Source organism: Bombina bombina, chromosome 5, assembly GCF_027579735.1.
Source record: "Bombina bombina isolate aBomBom1 chromosome 5, aBomBom1.pri, whole genome shotgun sequence".
Classification (NCBI taxonomy): Eukaryota; Metazoa; Chordata; class Amphibia; order Anura; family Bombinatoridae; genus Bombina; species Bombina bombina.
In genome coordinates, this window is record NC_069503.1 from 844,694,756 (window position 1) to 844,709,044 (window position 14,289).

Genomic DNA, 14,289 nt, shown 5'->3' on the forward strand with positions numbered 1-14,289 from the left:
AATTTCCTTTGGGAATGTGTAAATGGAAAAACCGAACGTAGCCACGCCCAAACACAAGGTGAACCGTACAGTCCAAACAAGCGCCCCCAACCAAAAGGCTGAGTCACTTCCAAAGGCCTCAATGTTCCAACCACGAGCCCAGTAAATATTGCACATAAGCAGGTTGAATCGCATAAAAAACATGATTATAAATCCCCCCTGTTCAATAACCCCCTCAGGAGATATTAACCCCCGCAAGGTGTACACCTCTCAGGAAACATTCACATTACAGTACATTGCAAATAAAGTAAAATGAAACAATCTAACCGGAATCTACGCCGTGGAACAGGAACATGACCCTTCAAGTGTGACGTTTAGTAGCATCGCCTCCGCCATGAACTTGAGAGAAGAAAGCAGGCAGTGAAGCGAAGTTCGACAACGCTGATTGCTTGAGGAGTTGTTACTATGAGTCGGGATGGTTTTGCAGAAAGAAACTCCCTGCATCTCCAGACTCTAACTTTCATCCAAGCCCTCACTGAGACACTGATAGGACTACTTAAAAACTCCTGTTTCATGCCGAAGAGTACTACCCTTCGTAAGAGACAAAAACAAAAATTTAAAATTCTGACACTTCTCTGCCATCCTCCTGGGACGAAAGGCAAAGAATGACCGGGGGATGAGGGGAGTGGGAGGAGTAAGCCTTTGGCTGGGTTGTCTTTGCCTCCTCCTGGTGGCCAGGTTCTTATTTCCCAAAAGTAATGACTGCAGCTGTGGACTCTTTCCATTTAAGAAGAAAAAACACCCACTCATAAGACTACCAACCTCAAGATCTCTACACTTTATTAGAACCTCCAATTTAAAGTACCACTAATGATGACCCCCTTTTTTGTGTGATATACTTATATACATTATCTCCTCACACCTTGCTACATTACAGAGTATTCTGAGTAGATGTGTATGTAAAGGTTTGTCGTCCATGGCACAGACACCTGTAAATGTATAAATTTCCTGAGCTACAGTGTCCCAATAAAGGCAGAAAAGTGAACCAATATATCACTTGCTTATTGAATATTTAAGTTGTGTTCTATTGTCCAGATAATCTCTATAATTTCTTACTGATCAGTTTTTTTTTTTCGATTTGTTTTTTATTTCAAAATACGTTACTTATAAAAAAGAAATAAGTCAGACAATGTCAAAATTTGAAACAAAGAGCAAGAAGAAATAGTTGTGATATTATACAAGGTACGTACGTCTCATTCTACATGATGTATAATATTTGAACAATCTAAATTGTCATCTAAGATGTGGATACAAGAATTAACAATACTATTTCCAGCTTAACTAGGGTGAACCCCATCTGAGTATATGGTCCAAAGGCAAACACAAAATAGAGGAAAGGTAAGGGAATCCAGAGAGAGAACAAGCTGTAAAAAAGGAGGATCCACCACCACTTATAAGGATCAGAGTGCAAATGTCAAAAACTGACGTAAAGTAAGCTTATACAAAAAAAGAAAAAAAAAGAAAGAGAAAATCAATTTACTGTGTTTCTAAAAACCATGTCCCTTTAACAGCATAAGCTCCTCCAATCTATTACGCCACAGAAGTTTTGAGGGAGGTAGGGGGCTTCCACATCCTAGTTATTACAGAATTGGCACTATCTATGGAAAATTGAAAGAGGGACAGTCTTATTTTACAAGAGCCAGTCAGTTTCAGGTTGAAAAAGATATGAGTGGGATGTAAAACAAATTGGGGTCCAAACAGTTATGCCCATAGTCTTTCCACCTCCTCCCATAGGGTTGTAGGTGCTTGCAGTTCCACGCATATTTCCTACCACAATTCCTCCAGAACATTCCTTTAGCGTGTAGGTAGATATGTTGCAATCTTAATGGTGTTAAATAAAATTAAAGGAATGTTTGATTTCAAGTTTTACTGTCTAAGACAGTTCCTAGTTCAGTGTACCACTGTGTAATGTATTTGGGCAATGTGTTCCAACAGAGTTTATCCAATAGGAACCTAGATAGTGCCAACGTTCATCTCAGTGGATTTTCCAAAAGGCACCATTGCTCTAATGTCCTGTGAGATTATAAGAGATTTGTCATTACTAGGTGATGTATCTGTGCATATCAAAAGGGACAGTCTACTTGAAATTTTGTATTATTTAAAAAGATAGATAATCCCTTTATTAACCATTCTCCAATTTTGCATAACACTTATATTAATACATTTTTTTACAGCTGTGATGACCTTGTATCTAAGTCCCTGAAGACTGCCCCTTTATCTCAGTTATTTTAACAAACATGTATTTCAGCCAATCAGTGCTGACTCCTAAATAACTCCACGGGAGCACATTATCTATATGATACATATGAACTAACACTTCCGATCTGTGAAAAACTTAAAATGCACAGAGATTAGAGGCGGTCTTCAATAGTTTAGAAATCAGTTTGAGCCTACCTAGGTTTAGCTTTTGAAAAAGAATAACAAGAGAACAAAGCACATTTGATGATAAAAGTAAATTGGAATTTTGACTTGACTGTCCCATTACGCCAATAAAAAAAAAAACACACCTACAATTTGTCTAAACTCCGGTCTATGTTTCAACCTACCATTTTACTGATGTTTTAATAAACATAAGAACTAGACCTCATATTAGGTGACTTTGTGGAAAATATACAGAGGCCATGCAAACCTACTGTAGCTGACTATAACTGATAACCAAGTGTTCCTTTTTCTCCAACTTCAACAAAGTAAGGACATTTTTCCAAAGAACTTTAACATAATTACACATTGTGCTCAAGATGTTATAATTTCTTACCATTTATTTTGTAACATGCAATTATTCTTGAAGAAACACAAATAGTGATTTATTTGGGAAAATATAATAAGTATATATATTGGGAATAATACCCTTTAACTGACATTTCCCTGTTAATTTAAAATGTCTATTTCTATTAATACAGAGTTAAAATTATAACCATCTACAGTCATTTGATCTCAACCTTGGATTTCAGAAGCAGAGTTCAGTTCTTATCAGTACATATACATTTTGTGAAGATAAGGAACACACACAATGTGCTACCATATTATTATAAAATAGTAATATTCATAGACACACTGACCAAACAAATAGAACAACAATCAAATGTGGATTTCATAAGGCTTTTAATGGTTTATGTCTCAATATATGGGGGAAGGATAACACTAGGTGGGAAAGATAGGAGACACTCAACTACCAAATAAATAAAGGTTTTTCATTCTCCATTGCCAGATACTCCAGGCAGTTAATGAGGATGTGCACATTGTCCACCATGTCAGCAGGTACTGCATCAGCAGCCATCTTGCGTAGGCCCTCTGGGTCATTGTAGAATTTCAATTCACTAGTTCCAGATGTTTTCTTGAGAATTCTGAACATGTTGATCAGGTTCTCAGAAAATAAGGGATGCACAGAAGCGTTGTAACCAAACTTCTTCAGATGATTCATGATTTCTGTGTACCTTGTGTTCATCTCAGATCTTTGCACCTCATCCACTTTGTTTGTCAATGGGCAGAATGTTAACTGCAGAGAACATAGCAGAGAAAACAACAATTTAAGTATATTTAAATAATATGCCATTTTTATAGTATTCTAAGGAATGTTATGGAGGCTAATTCATCAAAATTAGCAGCCTCAATAGGAGAACATAGAAATGTAAGATATTTATTTTGATTTACCCCAATAAATTTATCTCTAGTCCCTGAAGTAAGAAACCAAAAGTTAAAGAGCAGAGTTTCTTCACAAATTAACATTATTTAAAAAACAAAACATAGAAACTTACATTAGATCATAGGTCTCCACAAAGTAATGTATTGGTCCCTCTGCCTACATGAATTAAAAGACCTAAAAAAAAATCACTGTGCAATTTTCACAAGCAACAACATTTTAGTTTGTGCAAATATTCTTTCCATAAAGCAAGTGAATCTAAACTATCCGATATAATGAGCACATAATTAATGAAAGTCATGTACAGTAATTGCTCTGACAATAAATACTCTTTTAAAAATATTCTTTGGTAAAATTTTATAACAATAAAGTGCATGTTAATAAATTTATTATTTAACTTTTGTGTGTGCATTGTGTTCAAAATCTATGAGTTCACAAGTCATAGGGCCCAAAACCACAGACCTGTTGATAAAAGGTAACAGGGCCTCATCTCATACCTACACAAAGCAATAAGCATTTGACCCCGTGGTTTACTTAAAGGGACAGTCAACACCAGAATTTTTGTTATTTAAAAAGATAGATAATCCCTTTATTACCCATTCCCCAGTTTTGCATAACCAACACTGTTATATTAATACACTTTTTACTGCTGTGACTAACTTGTATCTAAGGCTCTTCTGACCGCCCCTAATCACATGACTTTTAGTTATTATCTATTGACTTGCAGTTTAGCCAATTAGTGCAGTGTCTGCCACAACTCACGGGCGTGCTCACAATGCTATTTATATGGTTTACCTGAACTACTCTCCCCTGCTGTGAAAAGCAAATACAAAAGCATGTGATTAGAGGCGGCCTTCAAGGGCTTAGAAATTATCATATGAGCCTTTCTAGGTTTGCTCTCAACTAGAATACCAAGAAAACAAAGCAAAATTGTTGATAAAAGTAAATTGGAAAGTTGTTTAAAATTACATGCCCGATTTGAAAAATAAAAGTTTTTTTGGGCCTTGACTGTCCCTTTAAAGTAACACATGCAAACAAAGCATAAATGCTTTAGACCTTACTTTTTGTAAATGCAACAGTTTGCCAATCCAAGGCTTATACACAGTGACAGGGCTCACATCAGAGCCTAATATATAAAAATAGGCTTTATATTAGATACAAGTGGTAAGGCTTATACACAGTGACAGGGCTCACACCAGAGCCTAATATATAAAAATAGGTTTTATATTAGATACAAGTGGTAAGGCTTATATACAGTGACAGGACTCACACCAGAGCCTAATATATAAAAATAGGCTTTATATTAGATACAAGTGGTAAGGCTTATATAAGTAACAGTCCTCAACATGACTTCATTCTTTTTCCTTCCACCTTCATCAACATGACTTCATTCTTTTTCCTTCCACCTTTATCCTTCTCACTAAATCATCTTAACCTGAAGAATTTTCTCCTGAGCATTGGATACTGTGAATCCATAAGCAACGTCCTCATCTGGGAAGATGTGTGAGAGAATCCAACAGTTCAGCTGAAAAGCAACTTCACCAATAATCCTTTTGCAACACTGACGATAGCTGGGATCTAGAGGACATAAAAGGTTATATTAAACATAGAAAGAGACAGTACATAAGAAGGTTAGCGGCAGTGTTTATCACTTTAATGAACAAGAGAATGATTACGTATAGCAGTAAAAAAAGAACTAAATAGTGAAATATGGATTTTAATAATGGTCAAACTTTATCAAAGCCAAGGTCTGTGAACATGGTCTAGAACAGCCTGTTAGACCTGCTTGAGGATTTTTGTTCTTTTTAATGGCCATGTATTGATACAATTATAAGTAGTTTTTTAAATTCTGATTGTGGATTGTCAATAATCCCCTTTTTGAATTGTTACATAGAGGTTTGGGCTACCTTTTTAAATGATGATCCCTTCTATGGCTGCTTATAAAAGTGTTTCATTTTGAGCACTTAGCTCCACCCTTCTGCACTACTACTGATATGGAACCCATACACTTTTTAAAAAAGGTTTCCAATTTACTTATAGTAGCAAATTTGCCTAATTTCCGTGGTATTCTTTGCTGAAGAGATATCTAGGTAGGTTTCTGGAGCAATAGTGCTGTCATCTAGTGCTCTTGCAAATGTATAACATTCTTGCAAACCTCCTGCCATATAATGCTTCAGACACATGCATGCTCCTGAGCTTACATCACTGTTTTTCCAGCAAAAGATATCAAGAAAACAAAGACAATTTGATAACCGGAATTAAAACTGTTTAAAATTGCATGCTCTATTCTTAATCATGTCCCTTTAACAATGTCTGAAACAGCCTTCGGTACAAAAGTGTGTGGCATTGTGGTTGATCATGAAGACTCCTGAATGGACCAGTTGCAGTTTATGGTATTTAAACTGGGACTTGATTGATGAAAATATACATCATGTCCAGGATTGAATGTGAGGGGTTATGTTTTTGTTAAAAGTGCAATGACTATTTCAAATTTAACAAAATCCATAAGTTAACTTGACTTATTAGCACTCAGCAACCCTCCAGCCACTTAAATGTTTAACCTATAAAGGGCTAGATTAAGAGTTGAGCGCTATCTAATTGCTCCCATCCCATCATAAACGGCGTTGGACAGAAACTTTTTGCACGCATCAGATTGCGCTCATATTACAAGTTAAAAGTAAAATGTTTGCACACAAGCGATAACCCGATGCACAAAAAGTGGAACTTAGAATATCCCGACATACACACAAGTACAAGAGCATATCAGAGTTAGTGGCAGAAGATAAGGCTGGTGGTTTTGAGTAATAGTGGCCTGTAATGGTTGAAAGTGTACGCTAAGGTATTTATACAAACTGCTCCTTGTCCCTGTTATTTAACTCTTTACAGACATACTGTATATGCTTAAACAACCTTCCCATCTGCCTTAACCACCCTTTGCCCCAAACCATGTATAATAAAAGAGGTAACACTTGTAACAACTTTCCTTGATGTGGTTTTGTGACCCCTTCCCAATAATAATGCCTATGTGTATTCTTTCCGCATCCCACTTGAGGACACCATTGTGACCCCCCTTTCAAGAGACTTCTCGTTCTCAGTTACTACACCCCCACAAAAAGAATGATTGTATTTTCACTTACCTTTCTCTGTGACGTCCACTATTATCTTTTCTTGAGGACAGTGTGTAGGAACCTTGCTCTCATAAGTCCTCAGTTTGAAGAGCAACTCTTGCATCCATTCCACAAGCTTGAGAAGCTCTAAATTCTCTATACGCAGATGCACATTCTCACTTTGCAAGTCTTCCATTTTGTTACTGTCTAGCAGATCCATGCTCATGTCATCGGTACTGCTCCCATATAAATGTGAGTCCATACCTATATGGCCACCAACCTTGGCTGCTTTTGACAACTGCCCCCTATGACCCTCTTCTAGCACAGCCAAATACTGGCTGTTGCCAAATGATCTCAGCCTGCCTTTGTGATGTCATCTTCTGCTCAGGCCAAATAAATCTAGCCATGAGAATGTGCAACAACCATATCACCACATCTATATCCTTTCAAAAATAAGGACAAGAGTAGTTTGATCTGAATTATGGACCCCTATATCCAACATGCAGTGGATAATCTTTGCTGTATTGTGGGTGATATTTTACTTTATTGGGGACTTTAAATAGTGAATCTCAGAGCTTTCCAAAGATTTTCAGGATCTTCGTGACATATAAAGAACTTCACAACCATCTTGAATCTTCTTGGTGTATACAGAGCTTTTTAAAACATACAGACTACACACAGCTTTCCAACCCTCTTTACGTGTACAAAACATTCTCACTCATTAGGTCTATATCAACACAGTGTGTTACAAACCTCACAAGTCTCTTCAAACATATTGCACCTTTGTTTTGTATTGGTAAAGAGCTTTGACAACACATCAGACATCTATTTCAACACAAAAAATGTTTGCAAGGTATCCAAGAACTGCGAAATTTAGTTACTATTTACATTAAACAACACACAAAGATTTTAGAGCATACTTATTTTTCTATTTAACACTGTGGTTTAAAAAGAAAGTTATATAAAAAAAATGCTGAGCTACATTCTCACTGAATCCTAGTTTTATTACATTTGCAAGTTCAAATTTGTTATAACATGATGCTAGGTCTGCACAAATAGCGGTATATCAGTAGGACTTACATGCTGCATTCTTATACCTGGCTTCTGTAAACACCAGAGGATTTGTGTTGAACAATAAAGTAATAAAGAGGAAATAGCACTTATGCAGTAAACTGTTTATACACATCTTCTAGTCCTGCTTTTTTTTATCAGTTAAAATGGGCCCTTTGTTGTTCAGGATAACACATTTTAAACTAATGCATTAGTTGATTGTAACATTAAGAAATAAAAATAAAATACCTGGCACAACAACCCCAATGAAATCTGTAAAAATAGAGGAATGGGAACTCCAAGGCACTGAGGAGATCACCTGAAATAAGAAGAATAAGGTAAATTACACAAATATTGTTTTGTAGGATATGCGCACACACACACACTATATATATATATATATATATATATATATATATATATATACATACACACACACATAATATATATATATATATGTATACATATATACACACACATAATATATATATATGCAAAAGTTTAGGCACCCCTGACAATTTCCATGATTTTCATTTAGAAATAATTGGGTGTTTGGATCAGCAATTTCATTTTGAATAACGGAAGGACACAGTAATATTTCAGTAGTGAAAACAGAATTTATGTTTACCTGATAAATTACTTTCTCCAACGGTGTGTCCGGTCCACGGCGTCATCCTTACTTGTGGGATATTCTCTTCCCCAACAGGAAATGGCAAAGAGCCCAGCAAAGCTGGTCACATGATCCCTCCTAGGCTCCGCCTACCCCAGTCATTCGACCGACGTTAAGGAGGAATATTTGCATAGGAGAAACCATATGGTACCGTGGTGACTGTAGTTAAAGAAAATAAATTATCAGACCTGATTAAAAAAACCAGGGCGGGCCGTGGACCGGACACACCGTTGGAGAAAGTAATTTATCAGGTAAACATAAATTCTGTTTTCTCCAACATAGGTGTGTCCGGTCCACGGCGTCATCCTTACTTGTGGGAACCAATACCAAAGCTTTAGGACACGGATGAAGGGAGGGAGCAAATCAGGTCACCTAAATGGAAGGCACCACGGCTTGCAAAACCTTTCTCCCAAAAATAGCCTCAGAAGAAGCAAAAGTATCAAACTTGTAAAATTTGGTAAAAGTGTGCAGTGAAGACCAAGTCGCTGCCCTACATATCTGATCAACAGAAGCCTCGTTCTTGAAGGCCCATGTGGAAGCCACAGCCCTAGTGGAATGAGCTGTGATTCTTTCGGGAGGCTGCCGTCCGGCAGTCTCGTAAGCCAATCTGATGATGCTTTTAATCCAAAAAGAGAGAGAGGTAGAAGTTGCTTTTTGACCTCTCCTTTTACCGGAATAAACAACAAACAAGGAAGATGTTTGTCTAAAATCCTTTGTAGCATCTAAATAGAATTTTAGAGCGCGAACAACATCCAAATTGTGCAACAAACGTTCCTTCTTTGAAACTGGTTTCGGACACAGAGAAGGTACGATAATCTCCTGGTTAATGTTTTTGTTAGAAACAACTTTTGGAAGAAAACCAGGTTTAGTACGTAAAACCACCTTATCTGCATGGAACACCAGATAAGGAGGAGAACACTGCAGAGCAGATAATTCTGAAACTCTTCTAGCAGAAGAAATTGCAACTAAAAACAAAACTTTCCAAGATAATAACTTAATATCAACGGAATGCAAGGGTTCAAACGGAACCCCCTGAAGAACTGAAAGAACTAAATTGAGACTCCAAGGAGGAGTCAAAGGTTTGTAAACAGGCTTAATTCTAACCAGAGCCTGAACAAAGGCTTGAACATCTGGCACAGCGGCCAGCTTTTTGTGAAGTAACACAGACAAGGCAGAAATCTGTCCCTTCAGGGAACTTGCAGATAATCCTTTTTCCAATCCTTCTTGAAGGAAGGATAGAATCCTAGGAATCTTAACCTTGTCCCAAGGGAATCCTTTAGATTCACACCAACAGATATATTTTTTCCAAATTTTGTGGTAAATCTTTCTAGTTACAGGCTTTCTGGCCTGAACAAGAGTATCGATAACAGAATCTGAGAATCCTCGCTTCGATAAGATCAAGCGTTCAATCTCCAAGCAGTCAGCTGGAGTGAAACCAGATTCGGATGTTCGAACGGACCCTGAACAAGAAGGTCTCGTCTCAAAGGTAGCTTCCAAGGAGGAGCCGATGACATATTCACCAGATCTGCGTACCAAGTCCTGCGTGGCCACGCAGGAGCTATCAAGATCACCGACGCCCTCTCCTGATTGATCCTGGCTACCAGCCTGGGGATGAGAGGAAACGGCGGGAACACATAAGCTAGTTTGAAGGTCCAAGGTGCTACTAGTGCATCCACTAGAGCCGCCTTGGGATCCCTGGATCTGGACCCGTAGCAAGGAACTTTGAAGTTCTGACGAGAGGCCATCAGATCCATGTCTGGAATGCCCCACAGCTGAGTGACTTGGGCAAAGATTTCCGGATGGAGTTCCCACTCCCCCGGATGCAATGTCTGACGACTCAGAAAATCCGCTTCCCAATTTTCCACTCCTGGGATGTGGATAGCAGACAGGTGGCAGGAGTGAGACTCCGCCCATAGAATGATTTTGGTCACTTCTTCCATCGCCAGGGAACTCCTTGTTCCCCCCTGATGGTTGATGTACGCAACAGTTGTCATGTTGTCTGATTGAAACCGTATGAACTTGGCCCTCGCTAGCTGAGGCCAAGCCTTGAGAGCATTGAATATCGCTCTCAGTTCCAGAATATTTATCGGTAGAAGAGATTCTTCCCGAGACCAAAGACCCTGAGCTTTCAGGGATCCCCAGACCGCGCCCCAGCCCATCAGACTGGCGTCGGTCGTGACAATGACCCACTCTGGTCTGCGGAATGTCATCCCTCGTGACAGGTTGTCCAGGGACAGCCACCAACGGAGTGAGTCTCTGGTCCTCTGATTTACTTGTATCTTCGGAGACAAGTCTGTATAGTCCCCATTCCACTGACTGAGCATGCACAGTTGTAATGGTCTTAGATGAATGCGTGCAAAAGGAACTATGTCCATTGCCGCTACCATCAACCCGATCACTTCCATGCACTGAGCTATGGAAGGAAGAGGAACGGAATGAAGTATCCGACAAGAGTCTAGAAGTTTTGTTTTTCTGGCCTCTGTCAGAAAAATCCTCATTTCTAAGGAGTCTATTATTGTTCCCAAGAAGGGAACCCTTGTTGACGGAGATAGAGAACTCTTTTCCACGTTCACTTTCCATCCGTGAGATCTGAGAAAGGCCAGGACAATGTCCGTGTGAGCCTTTGCTTGAGGAAGGGACGACGCTTGAATCAGAATGTCGTCCAAGTAAGGTACTACAGCAATGCCCCTTGGTCTTAGCACAGCTAGAAGGGACCCTAGTACCTTTGTGAAAATCCTTGGAGCAGTGGCTAATCCGAAAGGAAGCGCCACGAACTGGAAATGTTTGTCCAGGAATGCGAACCTCAGGAACCGATGATGTTCCTTGTGGATAGGAATATGTAGATACGCATCCTTTAAATCCACCGTGGTCATGAATTGACCTTCCTGGATGGAAGGAAGAATAGTTTGAATGGTTTCCATCTTGAACGATGGAACCTTGAGAAACTTGTTTAAGATCTTGAGATCTAAGATTGGTCTGAACGTTCCCTCTTTTTTGGGAACTATAAACAGATTGGAGTAGAACCCCATCCCTTGTTCTCTTAATGGAACGGGATGAATCACTCCCATTTTTAACAGGTCTTCTACACAATGTAAGAATGCCTGTCTTTTTATGTGGTCTGAAGACAACTGAGACCTGTGGAACCTCCCCCTTGGGGGAAGTCCCTTGAATTCCAGAAGATAACCTTGGGAGACTATTTCTAGCGCCCAAGGATCCAGAACATCTCTTGCCCAAGCCTGAGCGAAGAGAGAGAGTCTGCCCCCCACCAGATCCGGTCCCGGATCGGGGGCCAACATTTCATGCTGTCTTGGTAGCAGTGGCAGGTTTCTTGGCCTGCTTTCCCTTGTTCCAGCCTTGCATTGGTCTCCAAGCTGGCTTGGCTTGAGAAGTATTACCCTCTTGCTTAGAGGACGTAGCACTTTGGGCTGGTCCGTTTCTACGAAAGGGACGAAAATTAGGTTTATTTTTTGCCTTGAAAGGCCGATCCTGAGGAAGGGCGTGGCCCTTACCCCCAGTGATATCCGAGATAATCTCTTTCAAGTCAGGGCCAAACAGCGTTTTCCCCTTGAAAGGAATGTTAAGTAGCTTGTTCTTGGAAGACGCATCAGCCGACCAAGATTTCAACCAAAGCGCTCTGCGCGCCACAATAGCAAACCCAGAATTCTTAGCCGCTAACCTAGCCAATTGCAAAGTGGCGTCTAGGGTGAAAGAATTAGCCAATTTGAGAGCATTGATTCTGTCCATAATCTCCTCATAAGGAGGAGAATCACTGTCGACCGCCTTTATCAGCTCATCGAACCAGAAACATGCGGCTGTAGCGACAGGGACAATGCATGAAATTGGTTGTAGAAGGTAACCCTGCTGAACAAACATCTTTTTAAGCAAACCTTCTAATTTTTTATCCATAGGATCTTTGAAAGCACAACTATCCTCTATGGGTATAGTGGTGCGTTTGTTTAAAGTGGAAACCGCTCCCTCGACCTTGGGGACTGTCTGCCATAAGTCCTTTCTGGGGTCGACCATAGGAAACAATTTTTTAAATATGGGGGGAGGGACGAAAGGAATACCGGGCCTTTCCCATTCTTTATTAACAATGTCCGCCACCCGCTTGGGTATAGGAAAAGCTTCTGGGAGCCCCGGCACCTCTAGGAACTTGTCCATTTTACATAGTTTCTCTGGGATGACCAACTTGTCACAATCATCCAGAGTGGATAATACCTCCTTAAGCAGAATGCGGAGATGTTCCAACTTAAATTTAAATGCAATCACATCAGGTTCAGCTTGTTGAGAAATGTTCCCTGAATCAGTAATTTCTCCCTCAGACAAAACCTCCCTGGCCCCATCAGACTGAGTTAGGGGCCCTTCAGAAATATTAATATCAGCGTCGTCATGCTCTTCAGTATCTAAAACAGAGCAGTCGCGCTTACGCTGATAAGTGTTCATTTTGGCTAAAATGTTTTTGACAGAATTATCCATTACAGCCGTTAATTGTTGCATAGTAAGGAGTATTGGCGCGCTAGATGTACTAGGGGCCTCCTGAGTGGGCAAGACTCGTGTAGACGAAGGAGGGAATGATGCAGTACCATGCTTACTCCCCTCACTTGAGGAATCATCTTGGGCATCATTGTCATTGTCACATAAATCACATTTATTTAAATGAATAGGAATTCTGGCTTCCCCACATTCAGAACACAGTCTATCTGGTAGTTCAGACATGTTAAACAGGCATAAACTTGATAACAAGTACAAAAAACGTTTTAAAATAAAACCGTTACTGTCACTTTAAATTTTAAACTGAACACACTTTATTACTGCAAATGCGAAAAAACATGAAGGAATTGTTCAAAATTCACCAAATTTTCACCACAGTGTCTTAAAGCCTTAAAAGTATTGCACACCAAATTTGGAAGCTTTAACCCTTAAAATAACGGAACCGGAGCCGTTTTGAACTTTAACCCCTTTACAGTCCCTGGTATCTGCTTTGCTGAGACCCAACCAAGCCCCAAGGGGAATACGATACCAAATGACGCCTTCAGAAAGTCTTTTCCAAGTATCAGAGCTCCTCTCACATGCGACTGCATGCCATGCCTCTCAAAAACAAGTGCGCAACACCGGCGCGAAAATGAGGCTCTGCCTATGCTTTGGGAAAGCCCCTAAAGAATAAGGTGTCTAAAACAGTGCCTGCCGATATTATTATATCAAAATACCCAGATAAAATGATTCCTCAAGGCTAAATATGTGTTAATAATCAATCGATTTAGCCCAAAAAAAGTCTACAGTCTTAATAAGCCCTTTTTGAAGCCCTTATTTACAATCGTAATAAACATGGCTTACCGGATCCCAGAGGGAAAATGACAGCTTCCAGCATTACATCGTCTTGTTAGAATGTGTCATACCTCAAGCAGCAAGAGACTGCTCACTGTTCCCCCAACTGAAGTTAATTGCTCTCAACAGTCCTGTGTGGAACAGCCATGGATTTTAGTGACGGTTGCTAAAATCATTTTCCTCATACAAACAGAAATCTTCATCTCTTTTCTGTTTCTGAGTAAATAGTACATACCAGCACTATTTCAAAATAACAAACTCTTGATTGAATAATAAAAACTACAGTTAAACACTAAAAAACTCTAAGCCATCTCCGTGGAGATGTTGCCTGTACAACGGCAAAGAGAGTGACTGGGGTAGGCGGAGCCTAGGAGGGATCATGTGACCAGCTTTGCTGGGCTCTTTGCCATTTCCTGTTGGGGAAGAGAATATCCCACAAGTAAGGATGACGCCGTGGA

At 39.7% G+C, this 14,289-nt stretch overlaps 1 protein-coding gene across 1 annotated transcript in view; it reads right to left on the reverse strand.

Moving 5' to 3' along the window:
* TMEM241 (transmembrane protein 241) overlaps positions 1-14,289 on the reverse strand; it is a 461,780-nt gene that overhangs the window by 125,708 nt on the left and 321,783 nt on the right. Inside the window, exon 12 of the mRNA XM_053715869.1 lies at positions 8,086-8,155. Within this exon, the coding sequence (XP_053571844.1) occupies positions 8,086-8,155 (70 nt within the window). The remainder of the gene's footprint in view (positions 1-8,085; positions 8,156-14,289) is intronic.